The following is a 22248-nucleotide window of genomic DNA, read 5'->3' as shown; positions in this document are numbered from 1 at the left end:
TGGCAAAGGGATATACTCATATCAACTCGTTTTGTTGATGTGTTTTTAAATGTTTTTAACAGTTGTACAGTTAAACATCCCTATAACAAATGAAAATTAGAACCAAAACTATTTGGATATTTTTTCCTTTTTTCCTCATCAAGTGTGATTTTGTACATGAGAAGTCACATCAATACTTGACATACAGAGGGGCAAAACCCCAAAACATATACTTCATTCCTTTGAAACATATTATTTAGGAAGACCAAAAAATCAGGCTGCTTGTTTCCATGGGCCTTTTGGCTTTCCCAACAGTCAGGGATGAACCCTGGCGTTTTTCCTCACCTGGGAATAAATCTGCCAAAAGGCACCTTTAGAAGTGCTCACCAAGGGAGCAAGAAGCCATGAGAAATGCATGTTTTGAAAAGAAACTAAAATGGACTCTTTCAGAGCAGATATTGGTGGTTCATGAGAGGTTAAAGGAGAAGCCCCAGCCAGAGCCAGAGCTGTGAGCTCAGAGCAGGGGCACTGGGAGCTTTAACACTGGGGGAGGGAAATTCAATTCTCTTATAAGAGAGGAGCTAAACAAAAACTGCATTACTGAACCCAGAATTGCTTTTGGAAGGGAGCTCCCCTGGCAGTGCATCATCTTTATTTTTGTGAGTAATTGATCCTCTCCTGGGGGAGCTGTAAGCCTGAGCTGGCTTTGGGCTGAACCTGCAAGTGAGGGAGTCAAGAACACTCAGAGCATCTCACCCCAAACTCCTGGGAGACAGAGGCCAAGAGCTGAGACAAAGCAGCCCCCAAACCCATGGGATGTGGGGGTGCTTTTTGGGCAGCCTTTGCCACAGCCTCCCCCCTTGAGGAGCTGTCAGGAGGAAGGTGAGGGTCCTGTCAATGAACTGCAAGGTGCAAATGGAGCAGAACTGATCCAAGGGAGAGACCCCGTGAGTGGTCATGCATTTTGGGACCATTTTGGTTCATCTTGGGTGCAGCCCTGGCTGCTTCCAGGAACCATCCTTTTCACTTGATGCCTTGTGAAGGCTGACCTAGAACAGAGGCTGGACAGAACTAAAGAATAAAGCAGGGATTTATTCAAAGGATCTCCTCCATGGATCCACCTTGGGCAGCACAAGAGCCCAGCCAGGGCTGCCCCCAAGATGAACCCAAATGGTCCCAAAATGCACGAGCGCTCCCGGGGTCTCTCCCTTGGCTCAGCTCTGCTCCATTTGCACCTTGCAGTTCATTGTCCCGTTCCAGCTTTAGCCCAGGCACTCCCACCCTGCTTGTTTTTCTCTCTGCAGCCCACGCTGTTTGTGCTCCTGGGCTGAGGTTTGGATCATTTGTCCTTGGTGCCCAGCTGGAGCAGGAATTGTTTTGTGTCCCTGCTCTGTGCAGAGAGCTCAGCATCCCCTGATATGCAGCCCAGACCCACACACTAAATCAGCACAGAACCTGAAAAATAGAAAAAGCTAAAACCTGAGGCATCATCAGCACAAAAATAAACTGAACCAGACTTGACCACAACCAGGTTCTGAAGCAAACCCCACCTTTCCAGAATTAGATGCAAAATAAAGCCTTAAATCACAGTTGTTAATGCATTCTCAAGCATTTCCTTTTTGCCAAATCAGAACAGATTGCAAGCGAGGTGTGATTTTGTGTTTAATGATGACCTGAGCTCCTATTTTTATAAGAAAACAGGACACTCTCAATGCCCTTCTTTCCTTTCTTGTAGCTATTTATAGCTGATGCTAAAATCCATATCTGAGATCATTCCTGCTTGCTGGTGCCTGGGAGCTGCCACTCCTCCAGGACTGAAAATAGGGAAAGAAAACCCCGGTCCCTTTGGCTGTGCTGAGGCTGTTCCCAACCCTCTCCATTCGCTGATCTCTGCTGCCCTCTCCTGCAGCAGCTGCGAGCTCCCAGGATTGCAGCGAAATAATTCTGTGTTAAAACTGCTATGGTGAGGTGTTTAAACTCCGAGGGGATGGGGCAGGAGTTTAATGAGTAGGCAAAATTTAAGCTGAAAAGGAAAAGTGCTTGTGGAAAAGTATTGAGCACAGCAAGGGGCAAAATAATTATAATTATAATAATGCTAAAATGATAATGGTAGTAGTAATAATAATTGTAAAAAATAATAGGAACAATGGTAATAAATTAAATAATAAGTTAGTCATTAAAGTTGGAAAGGACATCCAAGATTAATAAATCCAGCTTTTATCTTAATACCACCATGCCCACTAATCCAGATTGTCCCCAAGGGCCACATCCACTTGGTTTTTGAGCACTTTCAGAGGTGGTGACTCCACCACTTCCCTGAGAAGCATGTCCAGTGCTTAACCACTCCTTCAGAGAAGAAATCTTTCCTAATATCCAACCTGAATGTCCCCTGGTGTAACTTGAGGCCGTTCCCTCTCCTCCTGTCCCTGTTCCCTGGAGCAGATCCCAGCCCCCCCTGGCTGTCCCCTCCTGGCAGGAGCTGTGGGGAGCCACAAGGTCCCCCCGATCCCCCTTTTCTCCAGGCTGAGGCCCTTCCCAGCTCCCTCATCCACTTTTCCTGAGATTTATGTCCCTGAATTATTTAAGATGTTATCTCAAAGTGCTGGAGTTTCACAGAAACACAAACATTTTAAAAAGTTCATCAAACATGAAAATGTGGAGGAATGGGAAAGAGAAAAATGTGCTTTGCAAATAATCTTGTGGCCAAGGAATTTGCCTGCAAAGCAGTCAGAAAGGATAAACAGATGATTTCAGTTCAGTTCAAAGAATGTGCCTTGGCTTTTTGGTGAGATGGTTGTGGCATATAATAAGAATAAACTCTCTCCACATTGGCTTAGTCCTACTGGGAGAGAAGGCTGCTACCAGAAAACATCACATCCAGGTGATCTCTGACAAATTCCCTCCCTGCTCTCTTTCCATGTTAGCCAGGCAGCTTTTCCTTGCATTAATCTGCCTTTCAGCTGCCTTTTAATCAAAGCCAGGCTGAACTCTCCAGTGGAAAAAGAAAGCAGATGCTGAGGTAAACCACAGAGGAGAACTGGGAGAAACAGTCAGAAAGAAAAGGCTCCTTGGCTTGATAAGGATTTAAGAACTATTTTTCTAGAGGGAAGGGAGAAAGAAAATGCTCCATTTTTTTCCCAGCTTGGACAAACGGCTATGCCTGCCTTCTGTTCCCAAATGCAGGAAGCATGGGCTGGTTTGTGCAGTATTTTGCATGTGCCAGCTCCTGTTTAGTTGTGCCACATTGAAAAAGCAAAAAGTCAATGCTGACAACTTGAAAATCAATCTTCAGCGCGTGGAAATGGAACTGTTGTGCTGTCAGCAATTAAGAAAGAAGCAAACAAGTACTCCAAACAAGCACTCCAAGTCGTTCAGCTGTTCTAGGGAGGGATTGCCAACTACCAGAGACTGAGACCCAGTATTGCCATTGCTGTGGGTACCAGCTAAAACTCCAGACGCAAGAAATTATTGAAATAGAACACGGTAGGAAAGAAGAGGCTGAGATATTTGAGGGGAAGGAGGGGTTTGTGTTGGTTTTTTTAGTTGGTTGGTTTTTGGTGTTTTGGGTTTGTTTTTTTTTTTTTTTTTGTGGGGTTTCTTTTGTGCTTGTTGGCATTTTTAAAATTTTGTTTTGGGTTTTGTTTTCTGCCTTTCAAACGTCAGGTCCATTGCTTTAATAAATGTCCTCCTGCTCCTGAGGCAATTTTCCCCTCAAAAGAGAAGTGGTTGGTGACCAAACCACTGAGGGAAAAGTTCATTTAGGAGCCAGGAAGGTAAGACCAAAAGCTGGTCTTGAAAAATAACTGAAGCAGCAACCTTGCTGGTTTTTCCTAGCAAATGCTGGAGCTGAAGCCACACAAAAGAATTACACAATAAATTCAGACAAGAGATACAGAGCTCTGGAGAAGCTCAAAACTTTCTGAAATAGCTGGTCCTGCACACTGCATAAAACACCAGCTGAACTTGCCTTTTATATAAAGATTTACTAGAGACAGAAACCAAAAAGGTAAAAAGAGGCGTGTGTTTATACAAGTTCACAAACAATGCTGGAAAAAAAGCATTTCCAAAGGGTCACCAAATTACACCATTATTCATGAGCCTGTGGTTGGATTCCAAAAGCAGGGGAAGAAAATCACTCAGTAGGGCCATAAATATGAGACCAGTTTGAAAAAATGACCACACACACAAAAAAAAAAAAAGAAAAAGAAAGAAAAAAAAGAAAAAAGAAAGATGACCCTTTTTTTTGCAACTGAAATTTGTTGCCTGTAGCTTTTTATTAGTTACAGCAAGTGAAATAAAAGCCAGACAAGTCTAATATGAGTCTATTATCTCCTGCTACACCAGGGTGAAAAGTAATAACAGTGCATTTTTTTAAAACCACCTGTTGGCATCTGTTTTGCCCAATGGATAACACAATCACTCAATAAAGCTCTGGAAAGCAGCCACTGAGCAGAGTTTGCCAGGGGAACCCTCCTGACCTGCAGCCACTCTTTGCTAAATGAAGCAGCCGTGACAATGACACCGACAAAAAAAAAAAAAAAGAAGAAAAAGGCATTTTCAACTTGTGGATCTGATTTCCAGAAATAAAACCTTAAAGCCGGGCCAAGAAAGCCACACTGGAGGAGTATTTCACAGCCTTGCCTTCACCACCCGCTGAGTTTGGTCTGACAGGAACTTTGGCTTTCCCTGCAGCATCTGCCCAAGAGCTGCTCCCTCCCCACCACCCAAATTCCTCCTCTTGATGCTGCACTTGCAGGGAAGGAGGAGAAAACAGGAAGGTGGAGGGGGAAGTTTAACCCATGAAAGGGGACCAACAATTTCAATGAACAGCATGGAAATAAACTTAGTATCACCTAATTGTAATTGCTGCTCTCAGATTTTCAAGACTGAAATAAACTTATCACTTACCTTCCGTGGCTGCATTTTAAACGTGCTGCTTCCCTCCTTTGGGGATCCACACTTTTCCTTTTCTTCCAAATTGTTACAACCAAGCCAGAAAGCCATTTTAAATCTCAAAACAAAGAAAACCAGCCAACCAACCAAACCCCAAAAAACAAAACAAAACCAAAAAACAAAATACCAAAACAAAACCCACACTAATAGAAAGTTAAACACAAAGAAATTCTAGAATTTTCTTTTAAGAACCCCCAACTTTAACAACTAAAACCTAGGTGCTCTATTTCAGCTACATTTGCATGTTTTCTGGTTTTGTTCTGCCAGAGCAGATGGAGCCAGATGGATGAGATGCCAGCTCTAATCCCTCAAAGTGTGCCTATGATTTCCACCTGGATGTTAAATTTTATCCTTTCCAGTATTTCCCCTTTTAATTGGTCGTTCCACACCCAACTCATTACAACTTAATTTGTTCAGCTGGGCTGAGGAGGCAGGAGAACAAGAGAGAACAGGGCCGAGTTCTCTGTTACAAGAGGTTGGGAGCCTTCTGATAATCAATTTTTTAGACCAGGCTGTATTTATGCAGTTATATTACTGTTAAAAAATGCAGGTAATCACTTAAATTATCAGTTAAGTTCTGAGGATGCACTTTAGAAGGAAGGCTTTATTCACCACACATAATAAATACTTGTCAGAAACCTGGCATGTTTCAAGAGCTGGATGTTGTCTTCTGATTAAAGGAGCAAAATATGAGAGGAAGGAAAGCACTTTGTACATGGACAGTAAATTTTGACTGCACGTTCTGCCAAGCTCTGCCCATCCTTAGGGAAGGCAGGATTCAGATCTGCAAAGGAAGTTTGTACTGTCCTTCCACAGAACAGAACTTCAACGAGTCCAAATCCACTGGTCTGCTTCTGCAAAATTTAATTTCAGGTCTTTAAGGTGTTTCTTTTCCCCTGGAAGCACCAGGAGTGGACAAAATGCACTTTGCCTGTGAGGTAACTGTGAGATCCCAGCTCCACAAAGCAACGACAACACAGCCCTAACTTGGGCAAGGGGGTGTGGAGTTGGAAAAGAATTTGAATCGGCTTGGGAAATGAATAGATATTGACTTTGCAATTCAATCTTTCAGTACTGCAGCCTCTGGAGAGGCGAGAACACAGCTCTGCTGAACCCCTCTGTGAACACTCCTCTATTAAAGCTGTCACTTTTAAGAAAAATGCTTTTGCTTTGAGTATCTGCAAACACCTCAGCAGCATCCACCTCCTGGATTTGTTCTGCCATTCTCCCATTCCTACAGAAGCCTTTAAAATACTCCTTCCCTATCCTTATTTTTCCCCATTCTTATCTTTCCCCTTCCTTATCTTCAGTGTTTAAGTAGAAACTGAGCAATTTGCTATGAGAATTCCCAACTCAAAAATATCAGTGGCTCAGTATCAGCCTCATTAAAGGATTTTATGTCACTGCTTGGGTCTGTGGGTATCAGTTTTTTTACCCCGAACTCATTAATGAATGGTTCACACAAATATCAAAGTTGCGATGAATTATTCTGTGAAAGTAATAAATAATTATAAAAAAAACTCAAACCCCACTCTTTTTTAAGCTATTATTATTCTCCTTCTCCCCAGCAATTAAATTTTTAGCTGAACTTTTAGAGTACAATTTTGGGCAGCAAGTGACCATCCAAACCAAATCCATTTCCCATGGAAGAGTCTGTGATTGTCCTCATTTTCTGTCTCCAGTCAGCTGCACCAAAAATGATCTCTCAGATAATTTGCTCAGACACTCAACACCAACACTCTGGGCCAGGTTTCTTGATGTATAATAAATGCCTCTCTCTGGCTGCAGTGTCTCTAAACCGTCAGACTGCACTTTAATGAAATGAAATGATAAATAATTTGCAATATAGTACTAATAATTTTTACACTGCAATCAAGTATTTTGTGTTGTCATTTTCCCTAATTATTCCCCCTGAATCAATTCTATGTATCTGTGTGCATATAAACACATCCACACACCATTAAACTGAATTTTTTGAGGAGTACTTCAGAAATTGACCCAAGTTAGGCAATTTTAGACACTGGTGGTCAATATGTTTTATTTACAGGCTGCCTTTATTGTGAAGCACATCATGATCCAATTAAAACTCTAATTAGGGCCTGCCTTGACTGAATCCAAGCTGAAAGAACATTTTCTGGAATTTTCACTGATAGAATAAATAAATCCATTATTATAGAACTGAAACGATTTGGACTTTTCTTAAGAATCACATCAGGAACGGCAAAGAAATAAGCCCATTTTTAAAATTCAGCTGTGCCAAGAGAGTCCCGTGACAATGTTCACCATGAGCTTCCCTCAGGTTGTACAACCACCAGTGGAATGTGAGCACACAGATGGGGAGAGAAACTGCCTGTGGGACTGACTGAGCTCCAGAGATGTACAAATTTCAGATGCCTCACTGAACTGAAGACAATTTATGCATCCCTGCAGACTCAATTTTAAGCTTTGTTGTTGTTGTTGTTTTTTGTTGTTGATCATGGAAGGCCAAAATTCTTCATATAAAAAAATGAGAGGGGTAACCAGCACTAGTTGTGCTGCAAGATTTTCTCCAGCTAGAAGTTCCTCATCCAGACAACCTAAATGCCCAAAAAATTCCTTTATTTCCAAAGGTCCTGGCCTTTTGCAAAAGAATCTTTCAACAATTACTGAATACTCTGCTAATCATACATCCCAGTTAATTAATACAAGGCTGGTGTTCAAAGACAAATGCAGGAAGAGTCTCTGTATGTTGACCTGCAAACACAATTTTACCATTTCCTCATTGCCAAGGAGGGTCAAACACAGGTTCCAGAGTTATGGCTTCACTGCTGACAGAAGCTTCAAATGCAAAAACAAGAAAATACAGATTTATAAACCTCTGGGGCTACTTGCAGTATTCACAGGGCTTTGAGGAAGGAATTCTCAAAGGGGTTTAAAGGAGTTAAAAACGTATTTATTAAAAAAATTCATGCCATTCAGTTTCTAGGTTGTGAGAACACAAAGGGAGGGGGTTTCTTTCATCACTTATTTCTGCACTTTGCAAAACTCAGGATGTGCAGACCGTGTCCTGCTCTAATTTAACCCACACAAATTTTATGTTTGCTGCTAAAGTCTGGGAATTAATACTGCTCAAACACAATGTTTCATCAGAACTAATATGGAAAATGTGACTCAGATGTACAAAGGATGATCACTTCCTCTATTAAAGCAACCCTGAGCACTGTTCCTGTCCAGAAGGCAAAATGACAACAGTTGCACAAGCAGCACTCAGCTCTGGTTTGTATTAAATGAAGACACACAGAGATTTTAAAAATATTTTATTATTATAATGAGACTGCAATATTATCTAAATAAACTTTTCAATCACTATTACACTCTACTTTCCTCATGAAGGTTCCAGTTGGGAATGCCACAAATTATCCTGCAACCTGTACACTTAGAAGTTTATAGAAACATTCAGTATTAAAAGGCCTTTGCAATATGTTGTTGTTTCTACTTTTTTTTAACCATCAGAGTTATAAATCCAAGTGTACACTGAAACAGATTTACCTCAGAGACCCACTGACAAACAGCTTCAAGGGCTGTCGAAGAACGAGTTTGGGTGTGCTCACAACTCTGTGGGAGTCTTGTCCACAAGGGCTGCTACAAAAGCAAGAGACTGAGCAGAGCTGTAGCAGTCAGTGTGAGCCAGAATTGAGGCCACTGCTAATTACAGTTAATTTTGATTAATTCTGTTGCTCACGTAATACTTAAGGCAAATTTCCTTGTATACTCATTTTCCCAAGCTAAAGCAACAACATAAGCACAGTTCACAATACACTGAACAAAAGGTATTTTAAGGTAATTTATGTAAGATGTGGCAAGAACAAATACAACACATTGCAGTTTAACTCCTACTTTTCTGCTCAGAATGATGAAACTCCCTTTTTCAGTTCGTATTCAAAAAGACTTGAACAGTCTATCCTTTCCAATTTTATCAGAAATGTTACTTAAGATTTGAACCAAAAGTTTTCTGGAGCTGGAGATGCCCCAAAGCTGATGGGAGTTCTGAACACATATCCACAAATCCTTGAACAAAAGGAGAATCCAATGCACTCTTAGTGCAAGCAGACAACACAAAAATTACATTCAAATGAGAGACATTTTACAGGGTTCTTTTCATGACAAACAAACTCAACTTCAGTAGCTCCAACAAGCTGGGAAAAAGAAGAATTTAGGCTTTTAACCTAAATGCCACAGTCTTCAGTTTGCAAGGGCAGTGTACCATCAGCACCCACTCCTCAGCTGTGAAATTTCTCATCAGTAATATACAGAAAAGAGACATCTGACATTAGAAACAATAACATAAACAAGTACTGAAATACTGGCAAAAAATCAGAAAAGAGGTTTTTGGTGGCATCCTTGTGTATGTGGACCATCAGGTATGTTAGCAGGAGAAGGATCTCATGAAAAAGCCATTGTTTGGGCTTTGCACAATGCTTTTTTCCCCTTCTGTTAATCAGACATTCAATAACACAACAGTGACTGGGGACAGCACCAGCAGTGTCCTGACCCTGCTGCTCTGGAGGTAAAACCTTCCCCCATCCTTTGACAGGCAGAATTCAGTCCCCAGGGTGTGCAGGGAGTGCACACCTGAAAATAAAATGGAATATAACAATCCCTTAACTGGAAAAAGTGATGTTTTATGGATTTCTGGAATGTTAGGAGAGCAACATTTGTAAGTGAACCTGTTAAAGATTCCATCCCAGGCAGTTATGGAAATGACAATACAGTGAAATGATTTAAAATAACAGTAATTTTAAACAAGAAATTGGACTGGAAAAGCCATGATGTTCCAGGAAAGAACTGTGTGCTTTGTGATCTCTATTTATTTTTAAATATATTTATATTTTTACAGTACAGACTAAATCATTTTTACATATAAATACAACAGTATTGAAGTCCTATTAAGATTTGATTTTTTAGAAGTAAATGCACCAGACTTTGACACAGGTATGGAAGCCTTTCAGCACATCTTTAAATTTGATTCCTGCTACAACTGAAAAAGTGGAAATATTATTGTATAACTTTATCATAAGCTTCTTTCCCCTCTTGTGAAAGTGCAGACAAATTTAACAAAAAGCAACACCACAGTTCTTAATCCTGACTTCCAACACATTTAACAGTATTTGCTCAAATCCCACAGATCAGCTATTACAGTGATTCAAGGGAAAAGTGAATTTTCATTCAGTGGAATCCCAGTCTGCCAGACAACCTCACAAACTGTGAGAATTCTCACTCCTGTGTCACCTCCTCCTTCGGCTGCTTGAGTTCACTCAGAAGCTCCTTCCCACTTTCTCCTGCTTTTGAGGCAAAGAGAGCAGCTCCCTCCTTAAAGCCCAGGAGCTTCAAGCTTCGGGCATAATCTGCATACACAGCATGGATCAATTTATGTAAATGAAGCATTAAGGAAAACTCAAATTAATAGCAAAACAAAAAAACCTCAGAATCCTGTTTTCCCCCCTTCTTGCTCCTTACCTCTCCCAAGGAGAAAATGCTGAACATTGTTACCAATTGTGCTAATCCACTGTTTTTCAGCACAAGTAAGGAAAAAAAGATGCTTTAAATCCTTCTTTTGAACCCATATTAGCATTTATAAAGCAAGATGCAGAGTGCTGTAAACCAAACCAGACAGATTTCAGAGATGCTTAAGTACCTACCATGATACAATGGCATAAATAGCAAAAGAAATCTTTATGTCACAAAGATTTTTTCATTAATTAGGCCTGAAGTTACCTACATGACTTATTAGTGGCATTTTTTATTTACAGGCTGATGACTCCATAGGTATTATTTACATATGCATTATTATTTATAGTATGTAATACAAAAGTTTGTGCAAATGCTCAGCTTCCCAGAACACTAGGCCAGATGTGAAGATTTAGTGAGCACAGACAGGATTTCAGAAAAAGGATATTTGTATCATCATTTACTTCAAATGCCCCGTACTTCAGACAAGCTTCTACAAATAAAGCTGCTCTATCAAAGTACCTCATACTGTTAAATGGAAAAAAAAAGAATAATATGTTAGGATACAAACCAGACAAGTATTCCAGGACATCACACCAAAACACTTGCAGAGAGGCTTTCTAAAACTCTTCTGTATCTCCCCCTTCTTCCCTGCATTCATGAACTGACACTTGCTATAAATTTTCCTGTAAGATCATGGCTGAAGTTACTCAGAAAAAATTACAGATACTATAAATCATTACTGCTTGGTCCATGGGAGCTGGCAATCTTAAAGGCTGTAGTAAAATGAAATGCCAGTCATAGCCCACAGGTTAAAACTAATTAAAGAAAAACATGCTTGTGGGGAATGGATTTGCAGAGAATTCTCAAAGTCTGACAGAAGGTTCACACAGTATGTATTTGTATGTAAACTTTGAGATAAGAAATATTGACTTAGAAATGCTATGGAATGGGATAGACATTGTTGAGAGAGAAATGGAGCTAGAAACAAGTTTTAAAGGAGGGTTTTGTAAATAAGATTAGATACTTTAGAGAAATATAACAAGAAATGCTTATAATGTGTTGTAATTAGGAAATAGTTGGCTTCTGATTGTCATGGCGTGAATTATAACATCTGTATTGTCTCAACCTTCTCATGAGACTGAAAATGGAATAAAAGTTTTTAAAATGCCCCTCAGTTGCCCCATCTCTGGGTCAGAAAAGGGCTTAGTCTGACACATGCTAAAATAGAAACAGATGTCAGAAACAGGTGTGGACAAGAGAAAACACAAGTTGTGCTGTTTCACCTTTACCTGTGTAACATCTCTGCAACTTTTGTGAAGCAGCCAAGAGACAAGAGGACCAGAATGGCCTTGGATTTCTGGTTGACCTGTGGGGAGCAGAGGTGATCGACCCAACGCCGCAGCACGTCCGCGCACTCCTCTGAGCTCAGCCGCACCTGCGGGACACAGCAGAGCCTGAGCCAGCTCCCAGCTGCCACCCACAACACACACCCTGCTCCTGCTGCTGCTGCTGCACTCTCCTCAGGGCAGCACCCTGGGCACAAGCAAAAGCATCTGAAACCATCAGTTTTTAATAAAAAGCATATTGCTTGAGTTAATAGGGCATTAAGGAAAATCAGGTATGTGGGTATAAAAGTACTTCACTTGGGTCACTCCATTTTTAGATGTGATTAATATCATTTTTACCCCAAGCTGTAAAAGCTTTTCTAAATCAACTTCATCCTTTACTGAAGACTTAAAAAAAAATCAAACAACTTAATTTTTCTGAAAAGCAGCATTCCCTCACTTAAAAAACATAATACAACTTTTCCATTCTTTCTTCAGGAAACAAAACAGAAACTTTACTTAAGAGATGCTGAAAAATCCTTACTAACACCTGTCCATTTATAACGTGGAGCATTAATGCTGTGTCTGGGTAGTTTTGCTGTAATTATGGTTGCACACCAAAACAGAAGGTGATGCCAATTTATGTGGGTGGTGGTAATTTTGAAATCAGCTCACACACTACACAGAGCTCAGCACAAAGTCACTGCTCAGTTTTATCCACATCCAGGAGTGGGGGTTTGTAGTTTATTACCAGCTTTATACTGCTGCAGCTATATGGACTTTCCCAAACTGCTGAAAAATTAGGAAATTGAGTATTCTGAGCTTTTTTAGGCCCCAGTCCTGTAATGTGGATGAGGGCAGACTGTGTGGTCAGAAGGCTGAAGAATCTGCCAGCGCTGACTGAATGGCCTGGCTTCTCATAGCTGAATGGTATTTCTAATTGATGTTTCAGCAATGTAGGGAACTTCAGCACCCTGCTCAGCCTTCCTGAGCACAGATGCTAAGCAGGTGGTTGGTGTTCTCAGCCTGGGAAGTGAGGAGTTGCTCACCTTGGCCAGCCACGCTGCACGGTTCCACTCGCCATAGGTCTGCAGGTAGCGACAGGCGTCTGCAGCCTTGTCAATCAGACACAGCAGCTGCACCCCCTCTGGAACAGAAACATGCACTCCACTCAGGAAATCCAGGGAAAAAGAGCTGCAAAGTGTGCAAAAGGATCCCCATATCCTCTGCACATGAAGATGTCGAGCCTGCTCTCCACATAACCTGGGTGCCGGTTATTGCATCCTCGTTCTGGGCTACAGAGGCCACACAAAGCTCTCATGGATCTTTGTTCTGAACACAAATTTAGGGGTTCGCAGGACTTCTCATCATAAAGATATAATGATCTTTGTAAATTAAATAAATAGATTTCCTGGGTACTTCTTTAATTTAATGTTGTCCACAGTGTAATTATTAACAGGCTGCAGAGTGGAAAGTAGTTTTTTCCAGGCAAGTACAGACTTTTAACTTTCTCAGTGTGTTTGAGTATTTCAGTTATATGGTTGTAACTGAAATATTTCAGTTCTGTTTCAGCTCTTGCATTAAGCAAAATTAACCTGTACTTGTAAGAAAACACATACTACGAAAAAAGTTCTGAACTGAAAAGGAGACTAAATCTGTATTTCACGTTTTGTAACAGGGACACCAAATTTTAGTTAATCCTTTAATTAGAAAAGTGGAAAAGACATATTACATATTACATATGTATTTTGTATAATACATATTATACAAAAAGCTTCTTTTTGTGCAAACAACTGCTAAAAGATTTACTCCAGAAGTGAGTTTTCCAGTGAAAATAAATCAAGACAAGCTGGATTTTATAACTCAGTTACAGATCATTTTTGTGTTAATTACTCTGTGCAGTGTCTACCACAGCACACCCAACATGTAAGATCCATCACAGCAGGATTCACTCCTGTTTCACTGGCATCCTTCAAAATGAGGAGAATTATCAGTTTACAAGCAAAGAGATATTTTACCTGCAAGCTTTCCATTGGCTATCATGTTGGTTGCTACCAGTTTAATGGTGCTTTGAGATGGCCCTGATGAGGTGACAGTTGTTACCAGGCAAGCTTTGAGTGAATCACAGTAATAATGTGCATTCTCTGAACTCGTTTCCAGCAGTAGTTGCACTGCTCTGTCAGTCTGGCAAGGGAAAAAAAAATGCAAGTTTGACCACAACAGAGTAATTTTGTTCAAAAGCTTTTCTATTTTTACCCTTTTTAAGACATGGAACAAATAACAATGGAAGTTATGCTAAAACAGGCTACAAAAATATCTCCCTGTCTAGTAATGACTAAGATTCTACTTTAATAGGACATTTGCAATAAGGACAGCATTGAAAACTCATCATGAATTTAACATAACAAGGCAAAAACTCTGCACTGGCTTCATATAAGTAGGAAATAACAAATAAAGTTAGAAAAAGCTTTCCTTGAATAGGCTAAATACTCAAAATAGACAGGGAAGAAGAATAAAAAAATCAAATATTACCCACAAACCTGGCCCAAGAGAAGAAGCTGATCAGCACATTTCCTGGTGTGATCATATGTTGATCTCTTCACTTCCTGGAGATTTACTCTTTCCAGCTGGAATTTCTGGACAAAGAAGGAAAAATATTTTAAATGTAAGCCTACCATAAGAAATAAAACCAGGTTTTTAAAATATATTTACATATCTTGCCAGTTTTTGGACCAGCCTCTATTTTTAAGTACGAGGAATGTTTTAACCCAGACTGGTATGTTACTAATAAAAGTGAAATATGCACAGGGAAGTGAGTGTTTATTGTACTGATGACATTCCTTTAAATTTGGTTTTGAACTTTTTGACATACCTGGAAGTAAGAATTTTCACACAGCACATCATAGCATATATCCAGAGGATTACCCAGCTGCTCCTGAAGGACAGCTGTGTCTGGCTTTGCAGGCTTTTCCTGGCACAAGCTGTGCAAATAGTGGGCAGCAATAGTCCAGAAGTGCAGTTCAGATTCGTCCCCATACAGCCTGAGAAGATACAAAGCAGGATGTGAAACAGGCTTGTAGTTTTTCATACACCACATAAAACATGATATATTTCATTTTCTCAAGGACTGTGCATTCCTGTGGACAACACAAGCACTTTGCATTATCAGTGGGACAAACTGTGAGAGAGGATTATGGAATGACATTCATTACAACAGCAATTAAACTCTAGGAATGTTCAGCAGAGAAATATGTGGAAATTGATATTTATTATTATTTTACACTTAGTCACTGATATCCTCTTTCAACCACAAGTTACTACATTTGAAAATCATCTCTGAATACAGACAGACTAAAATTAGCTCAGTTTAGGCAGAGGAACCACAGAGAACAAATACACTTGAAATAAACCCCAGGCCCTCTCCTGGTTGTACAGAGCTATTGTGAAGTTCTAAATGACATTTTGGGGCACGGACAACTAAATGTAAGGTGGCTGCCAGAGCTGCAGTTACAAAAGTGCCACCAAGACTAAGGGAAGTTCCTTGTATCCAGCAAGCAAATAAAACTGTTTCAGTGAGGTAACATTTCCATTTTGGTTCTAAACCACCCTACTAAATGGGAAACAAAGTAGTTTAGGGACTGTGCCAAATTAAAGGACAACTGGGGGAGTTCCTAAACTTCAGCTCATTCCTGTGCATTAATAGCATCAAGATTTTCCTAGGAAACATTTCCTGTATTTATCTGAATCTCTTCTACCTGGCAACCAGGAGACATCTCTGCAGGAGAGTAAAATCGGGATCAAGCAGAAGTTTCTTTATGTCGCTGCAAAAGAGAAAGTGTTGAACTGTGAAATGCTGGGCAGGATTTTTTGTTTGGCTGCTTTTGAACACAAACAGGATCCATCACATACAAACTGAAAAGATCGACCCCCAAAATACACAATTTCTTTTCTGAAATGAAAAAAATGCATCTGTTAAACCAATTAAAACAGGAATGATATATAATTTGAAATATAACTGATCTCCAGGGGCAAACGCCAGAGTCCATCAGGAACTCTTTATCCTTGCAATATAGGGAATCACCACCAGGGTGTATGCAAAGCTCCCAATTAGTCTGCAGTAATTCTACTAATTACAATATTAAGTCAGCTACAAATAATCTTGCAGCTATGCAGTGTCACAGCAGAAGGGATGCACATGCATGAATTTAGGCCTTCCACAGGTGTTTCAGACTGGATTAAAACAGGCTGTTACCTTTACATCCTACTAAATGAAAGGACAAAAGGAATATGGACAAAATTGTCTATTTACTAGCTTTAACTATAATTTTCAAAGTTTAAATTGAATGTCAAAATCTGTTTTCTGTGGAAATAGAGCAATGTGCATCAACATCACTCTGGAATTATGTCTTCAACAAAGGATTTCTGGAATCATCTTTTTTTCCTCAGAGCTCAAATATCCTAACAAACCTTGGAGTATTTAAATAGCAGAGTCCAGTGCAGTCCGGATCAGCACAAAGAACCCCTAAATCTCTGAGAAGTACTGCTTTAAACATTCCAAATGCTCACAGGTCAGTTGCAAATCATGTACTGACCCTATCAGCACTTTTAAAGCACCAAATTTAAAATTACATAAAAATTACATTTAAAATAACCTTTTTTTTTAATAAAAACTGTCATTACTCAGGCACATCTTTAGAGAAAAGAATTCTTTCTTCATTAACTGTGAATTGCCACAAACTTCAGATATTTTGCCTTCTCAGAATTCCATAGCTTACACAAGTAATAATAGAAAAATTCTTACTTGGACAATGAATTCAACTGCTCTTGAAGCAGGTTTTTAACATTTTCATTCTCTGGATAATCACTGGATTAAAAAAAAAAATAGAGGTTTTCTGTGTTACAAAAAGTACAGAATTATCTGAAATGGAAGAGCACTACTTGTAGGAGAAAAACACAGGCTAACAATTGTTACATGTTAACAATTTTTCACATTCTTTGGGTAAGCCATTCATGCAGGATTCTTTATCCAGTTACCAGTTCCAAAATAGGAGTGAAAGATTTGGTTTGCTTTCACTCAACCTCACAGTCAGTGCCAATCTTTCTTTTCCCATTTTTCCTTTTTACATTAACCATACAATTAATAAAAATGGCAATGCCTAGAGCATTATTAAGTGACCACGAGCACAGTCCAGGACACAGAAATGTGCTACTCTGTTGATGTGAATGTGGCTCTCCAAGAGTACAGACAGGTCGATCAGGATATCAGAATATCACTTTTATTTACACTTTAGGAACAACTCTGATGGCTGCAGTAACTTCTAGAAAAAAGAGAACAGTTTTTCTCAGAAGTAATGTAATGCCACAAAAATATTGCCAGGACTGAAAGCAGACTGCAGTTTTTAACAGCCAAGTGCTTCTGAAAGCCAGAAGAAATATCTGACCTTAGAGCCTTACCTATATTACTTTCAGTAATAAACAGTGAACTAATTATAATTTTGACTGTCCCCAAGAGTGAGGAAACTTATACATCCAACAGTTACTTGTACAGAAAGACTAATAAAAGATATAGGCTTTAAAAAATAATAATATGTTATATACAGATCTATATTTCTTCTTACATGTCCATAATATCTAGAGAATATTTCCCATCCCATGGTTGATGCAGCAGGAATGCTTTTAAAGCTAATGAAGCCCTTGGAACAAGCAGGTAGGGACACCAGACAGGTTCTGAAACAAAAGCAAAAGATTCATTGTCCAGAGGGTCATGTGCAATAATGTTGTGTTCATTGATCAGAAAATGTACCTTCAGAAAACATAGCACAGATGATGTACCACAGAAAATGTGCCACAGAAAATGGGCACCAGAAAATGCACCACAGAATATGTACATCCAAAAATGTACTTCCAGAAAATGTATCACAGAAAATGTGCAGCAGAAAATGTCCCAGCTTGTTTGCAAGCACCAGGAAAATCATACATAAACACCCAGCATACACCCAGCACAGGCTGCTAGACATAAAAGCTACAATCAACAAAAACATTTCATAGAAAGCACATCGTTATCAGCCATGCTCAAATGAGAATTTCAGGATATTCCATAGTGGGTTTAGCCACAGACTCCTGGAATTCACTGTATTGGCAGAGCTGTGTACAATGATTATTGCTACATGGTGCAAAGTAAGTAAAGCTATACCAAATCTATCATAAAGCATGTTTAGCTTTGCTTTGTCCCCCTAATTCCTACAGTACAACACAAGGATTAAACCCCATCATCTGGAAAGGGTGGTGGGAAGTTTAATAAGATATAAATTATACCTTAGTGCTGTCACAGAAATGTAGAAGTGAGGAAGTCTGTATCCAGTACAAGGTGTGATGACAGGCAGTAAATGCTACCCAGTGACTGATGAGCAGAACAAGAACCAAAACCAGCTCCATCATTAAACATTCACAGCTCCCTGTACTTCGTGTGCACCGAGTGATGCAGGACTCTTGTAAATGTGATTTGGTAATTAAAATGTTACCACAGGAGGACAGCTCAAGCACAGGCAGCCTTACAGCTGGCACAGCCTCATTTCAGCGGGCTTGGCTTTCCAACACTCATCTTTATAACTGAATATTGCAGAACACTCCTTTGCTAGCAAAAATGGCTGGGATCAATTACATGTTTCCTCAAACAAACCCACACCACAGCTCCCCACATCACAGCTTACTGCCTGTGTCTTAGAATCTACTGGTTTTAAGGAAATGACTTAAGGAAATTGTATGAGTAAAGGTAGGATTGATTCAAAAGGCAACAGAAAGAGGAGTTATTTGGAACACCAGTAATAATAAATACAAAAAAATGTAGTTTAGTTAACTAGTTAAATATTTAAACTCCCTTCTTAGACATACAGCTAAAAAGGCAAACAGCAATAATATTGCTATTTTAAAGGTCAGTTTGAAGAGCAATGAATCAGTCTATAGACACCTGAAAAAAAATCAGAAAATACATTTTTACCCATAAACAAATGTTTCTAAATCATGTAATGAGTATCAGTGATGCAGGTACTGATACCTAATTGATGTGTCAATGCTTTTTAAGTCAATTTGCTAGCTATCTGTACAAAAAGCTCTTATTTTCTTCATTTATATTGAAATAAAGATATTAAAAAGTATGTGCTATTTGGGAGATTAAATTTGTTTTAAAAAACCCATGCATATTGTTGGTTTTTCTGGGTTTGGATTGAAGGCACTTGAGACAGCAGTTCATGTTTGGGCTCAGGTGTTTATTATTTCTCATCAGTAGAACAGTCTCACTACTGTGAGTTCAGCAGCTTTTCATTAGAAGGCACAAAATGGCCAACAATCTCTTGTTACAAGGGCTTTTAAGACTAAACTATCCAATTAAGAACTGACACCTGGATTATTCTCCCTTTTAACTCAATAACTGATCCCACAGAGCCCGCAATGAGGACTTTTCTGCCCAATTACAAAATGCCACCCACACCCATGAAGAAGGAGGAAGAAGAAGCATGATGAAGAAACCCAGGACAACACGCTGTGCGCTCCATCTTGCTCCCATCCACAACATACTAAAAATCCCAAAACCTAAATTTCTCACCCAGTGACACACCTACACTACTCTCTATAACCTATTTCACACTTGTGTGGATTCCAGTTTATCTTGAAGTCTAGGAAATGGTCTCCATGAATGAGGGTCAAAGTCAGTGCTCTCCTGGACGTCAGGACACCCCAGAGCAGACAGAGAAATATTCCCAGTGCTCTGGGTTTCCACACATATGACCTAAGCATAAAAAAAATTACCTGTATCCATGAAAAGCCGTAGAAAGGCACCAACATCTCCACATCTCCCTGTTCTAACAGGAGCGCTGAGCTCCATTTTCCAAAGAGGAGTGCAGAAGTGTCAAGCAGTGGACAGCAAGGAAGACGTGACATACCTATTAAATCCTGCTCATCCATCCTGAAACACGAGGGCTTCATGGACAAGTCCAGCACTCGGATGCATCCATCATCTGCTGCCAGCACCACTTTGTCTGACGTGCACCAGTCCACGTCCAGGATCCGGAAATTCACGATTCTCCCGCTCCTTAAACTGCTCACCATTTGTACCTGCGAAAGTTCAGCTCTTTTTTATTTTTAGCAGCCTCTCCATCACCCAGTGTGAGGCTGTGTCACACACCCAGGAGGCACAGCACAAAATTCACCATCAAAGGTGAAGTTAGCCATAAATCATTTCAATAATGGTATTTTCTGGAGAGTAGGGACTTTAGAAACCTTGGAGTAGGTCACATGGTTGCCCTGGAACAAAACTATTTCCCAACTTAGGGCTGCAAAAAAAATCCTTTTGAGCATAGTGTACAGCTGCCTTTTTGTTATCCTTTCTAACAGGACAGGATTAGATGTATAATAGAACTGAGACTATAAAATATTACTACGGATACTTTGAAAGACTTTTGACTGAAAATGTGAATTTAATTTTAAACGCTTTCATGTAGGAAAACTCCTTTATCCTAGAAAAAAGAGGGAGCAGCTACAGTACCTTGTGGCATCAAAACTATTCAAATGTGCTTCAAGGAGAGACTCATTGGGTAATATCCTACTCAAGTAATTCACAGTAGTTGTTCAAATCTGCTGATTATTTTTATCACCAGTGGAGTTTCATATTGCACTAATTCAGGGTCTGAGTTTGGAGCTGGTGCTCATTACAAAGTGAACAGGAAAAAAATTTAAATTCTTCTTTCATACCCTGATAGCCCCTGGAATAAGTTCAGGCTAAGTTAAAACAGTACAATTATATTTCCTTCCTCATGGTACTATAATCCCCTGAGAGACCTAAAAGTAAACCCCAGAAGGTTTGTGAACATAACTATAGAGTTTCTGAGTAAGAAGAGAAGCTAGAGAGTGTTAATGAACAGGTGTCTGGTGTTCTGGTTATTAAATTAAATAAATTAAATCTATTGACCATACACAGAAGAAACCTGCAGTGAAAGCAATTTCCTGTCCACAGATGAAAGTCTCAAATTGGAAACTCCTCCTTAAATTTTCAAGGTCCATTACAAGAGGATGACAAAGAGAATCTCAGATATTGTCAGCTTTGAGAGTGGAAGATACTTCTCATTGATGGCAGCTCAAAGATGCTTTATAGGGAGTAAGTCTTCTGAAAAAGCCATATGACTTTATCACGCAATTGCCAGCAAGAAATCCTGACTCAGTAAAACTCAACCCCTCACTCATCCTGTTTTTCAGAGCTGAGGTGTGGGCTTTGAAGAGAAGTGCCTATCAAACCCACAGCCACTTACCTCTTTGGAATCCCAAATTTCTACCCCATCGTTGTACATTGCAAGGAGTTTTTGGTTTCCTTTCCCTGGGGCAAACCGTATTTTCTTCACCCAGCTGCGGTGAGTAGGAATCCCCCTAAGGAAAGACAAGATTAGGATCCATCATCCTACACCCAAGATTGTAGGAAAAGGAATCCTTTCCAGGAATTTTGCAGATCCTGGTATTGCACAGACTGAGCAGCAGAACAATCTCTCTACAGATGCACACACAAATGGATGTCCAGATTATGAATTTATTAAACTAAAATGATGAAACGGTTGGAATAAATACTACCATACTTAATGTTTTACCAGAAGCCATTGCAGATTTAATGTAAAAAAAGATATCTAGCTGGTTTTAAAACCTTGATTAAATCTTAATTCTTCTGAAAACACAAGAGATTAAATGTAGGAAACTGTGACACAGTAGACATTTTCTGAATTTTTATTCCAAAATACTTGCATTTTTCCCTACAGTGAAGGCCAAAAATGAGGAAGGATGAAAACATTCCACATTCTAATACTCATCATCTCATGTTGACAGATTTAATTTGCATTCATACCTGGATACTCTAGCTTTCAAATCCCAGAAGTTTAAGTTTCCATCAACATCTCCAAGCACCAGGATATCCCCTTTCCAGGCAATACAAGTAATGCTACCCATACTTCCCTGAAAATATTTAAGAAACAGGAAAACATCTTGTGATTAATAGATTCAAACATATGAATAAACATTTCAACATTGGTATTCATTAAAAAAATATTATACATCATGACGGACCAAACTGTACTCAGTTAAAACAGGAAAAATTATTTATAAGACTGTGAAAACAGAACTGCTTTCAGTTTTTATGTTGAAATTCATTTCAGATTTCAAAGTACTACATTACTGACTTGCTGCTACAAAGCTTATCCCTGATTTTTTCTGGCAGTCAAAGCTAAGCAAAAAATTCAAGCATCGAAGATACAGAACTCACATCTGGAGGAATTCTTGCACTGTCTTTCACTGAGTTTCCCTCTACTGTGAGATGATAAACCTGCCCATCAGCACCTGTAAACACAAAGTGCTCCCTGGCAGAGATGTTCTGGCTCAGCTCTGATTTACTTTCAGCTTCCTGCAACAAGCTTTAAAAAGAACATAAATGAGACACAATTATTTCTTTCTTGAAATCAGAATTGCACGA

The 22248-nt window shown here is 39.5% G+C and overlaps 1 protein-coding gene across 4 annotated transcripts in view; it reads right to left on the bottom strand.

Moving 5' to 3' along the window:
* Nucleotides 1-8211: 8211 nt before the first annotated feature.
* The window catches only part of WDR11 (WD repeat domain 11), a 35916-nt gene continuing 21879 nt past the window's right edge, over nt 8212-22248 (bottom strand). For all 4 annotated transcript variants that reach the window (XM_038140860.1, XM_038140861.1, XM_038140862.1 and 1 more), the window contains exons 16-29: nt 22042-22189; nt 21628-21734; nt 21047-21161; nt 19685-19856; nt 17366-17474; nt 16549-16611; nt 15503-15568; nt 14620-14788; nt 14288-14383; nt 13766-13931; nt 12797-12894; nt 11712-11857; nt 10868-10947; nt 8212-10343 (exon numbers count right to left, since the gene is read on the bottom strand). In XM_038140860.1, coding sequence (XP_037996788.1) covers nt 10186-10343; nt 10868-10947; nt 11712-11857; nt 12797-12894; nt 13766-13931; nt 14288-14383; nt 14620-14788; nt 15503-15568; nt 16549-16611; nt 17366-17474; nt 19685-19856; nt 21047-21161; nt 21628-21734; nt 22042-22189 — 1693 coding nt within the window. In that variant the 3' untranslated portion in view covers nt 8212-10185. The remainder of the gene's footprint in view (nt 10344-10867; nt 10948-11711; nt 11858-12796; nt 12895-13765; nt 13932-14287; nt 14384-14619; nt 14789-15502; nt 15569-16548; nt 16612-17365; nt 17475-19684; nt 19857-21046; nt 21162-21627; nt 21735-22041; nt 22190-22248) is intronic.

The sequence above is a fragment of the Motacilla alba genome, chromosome 6, assembly GCF_015832195.1.
Source record: "Motacilla alba alba isolate MOTALB_02 chromosome 6, Motacilla_alba_V1.0_pri, whole genome shotgun sequence".
Classification (NCBI taxonomy): domain Eukaryota; kingdom Metazoa; phylum Chordata; class Aves; order Passeriformes; family Motacillidae; genus Motacilla; species Motacilla alba.
The sequence above is the reverse complement of the archived record's forward strand: the minus strand, read 5'-3'. Positions and strand labels throughout refer to the sequence as shown.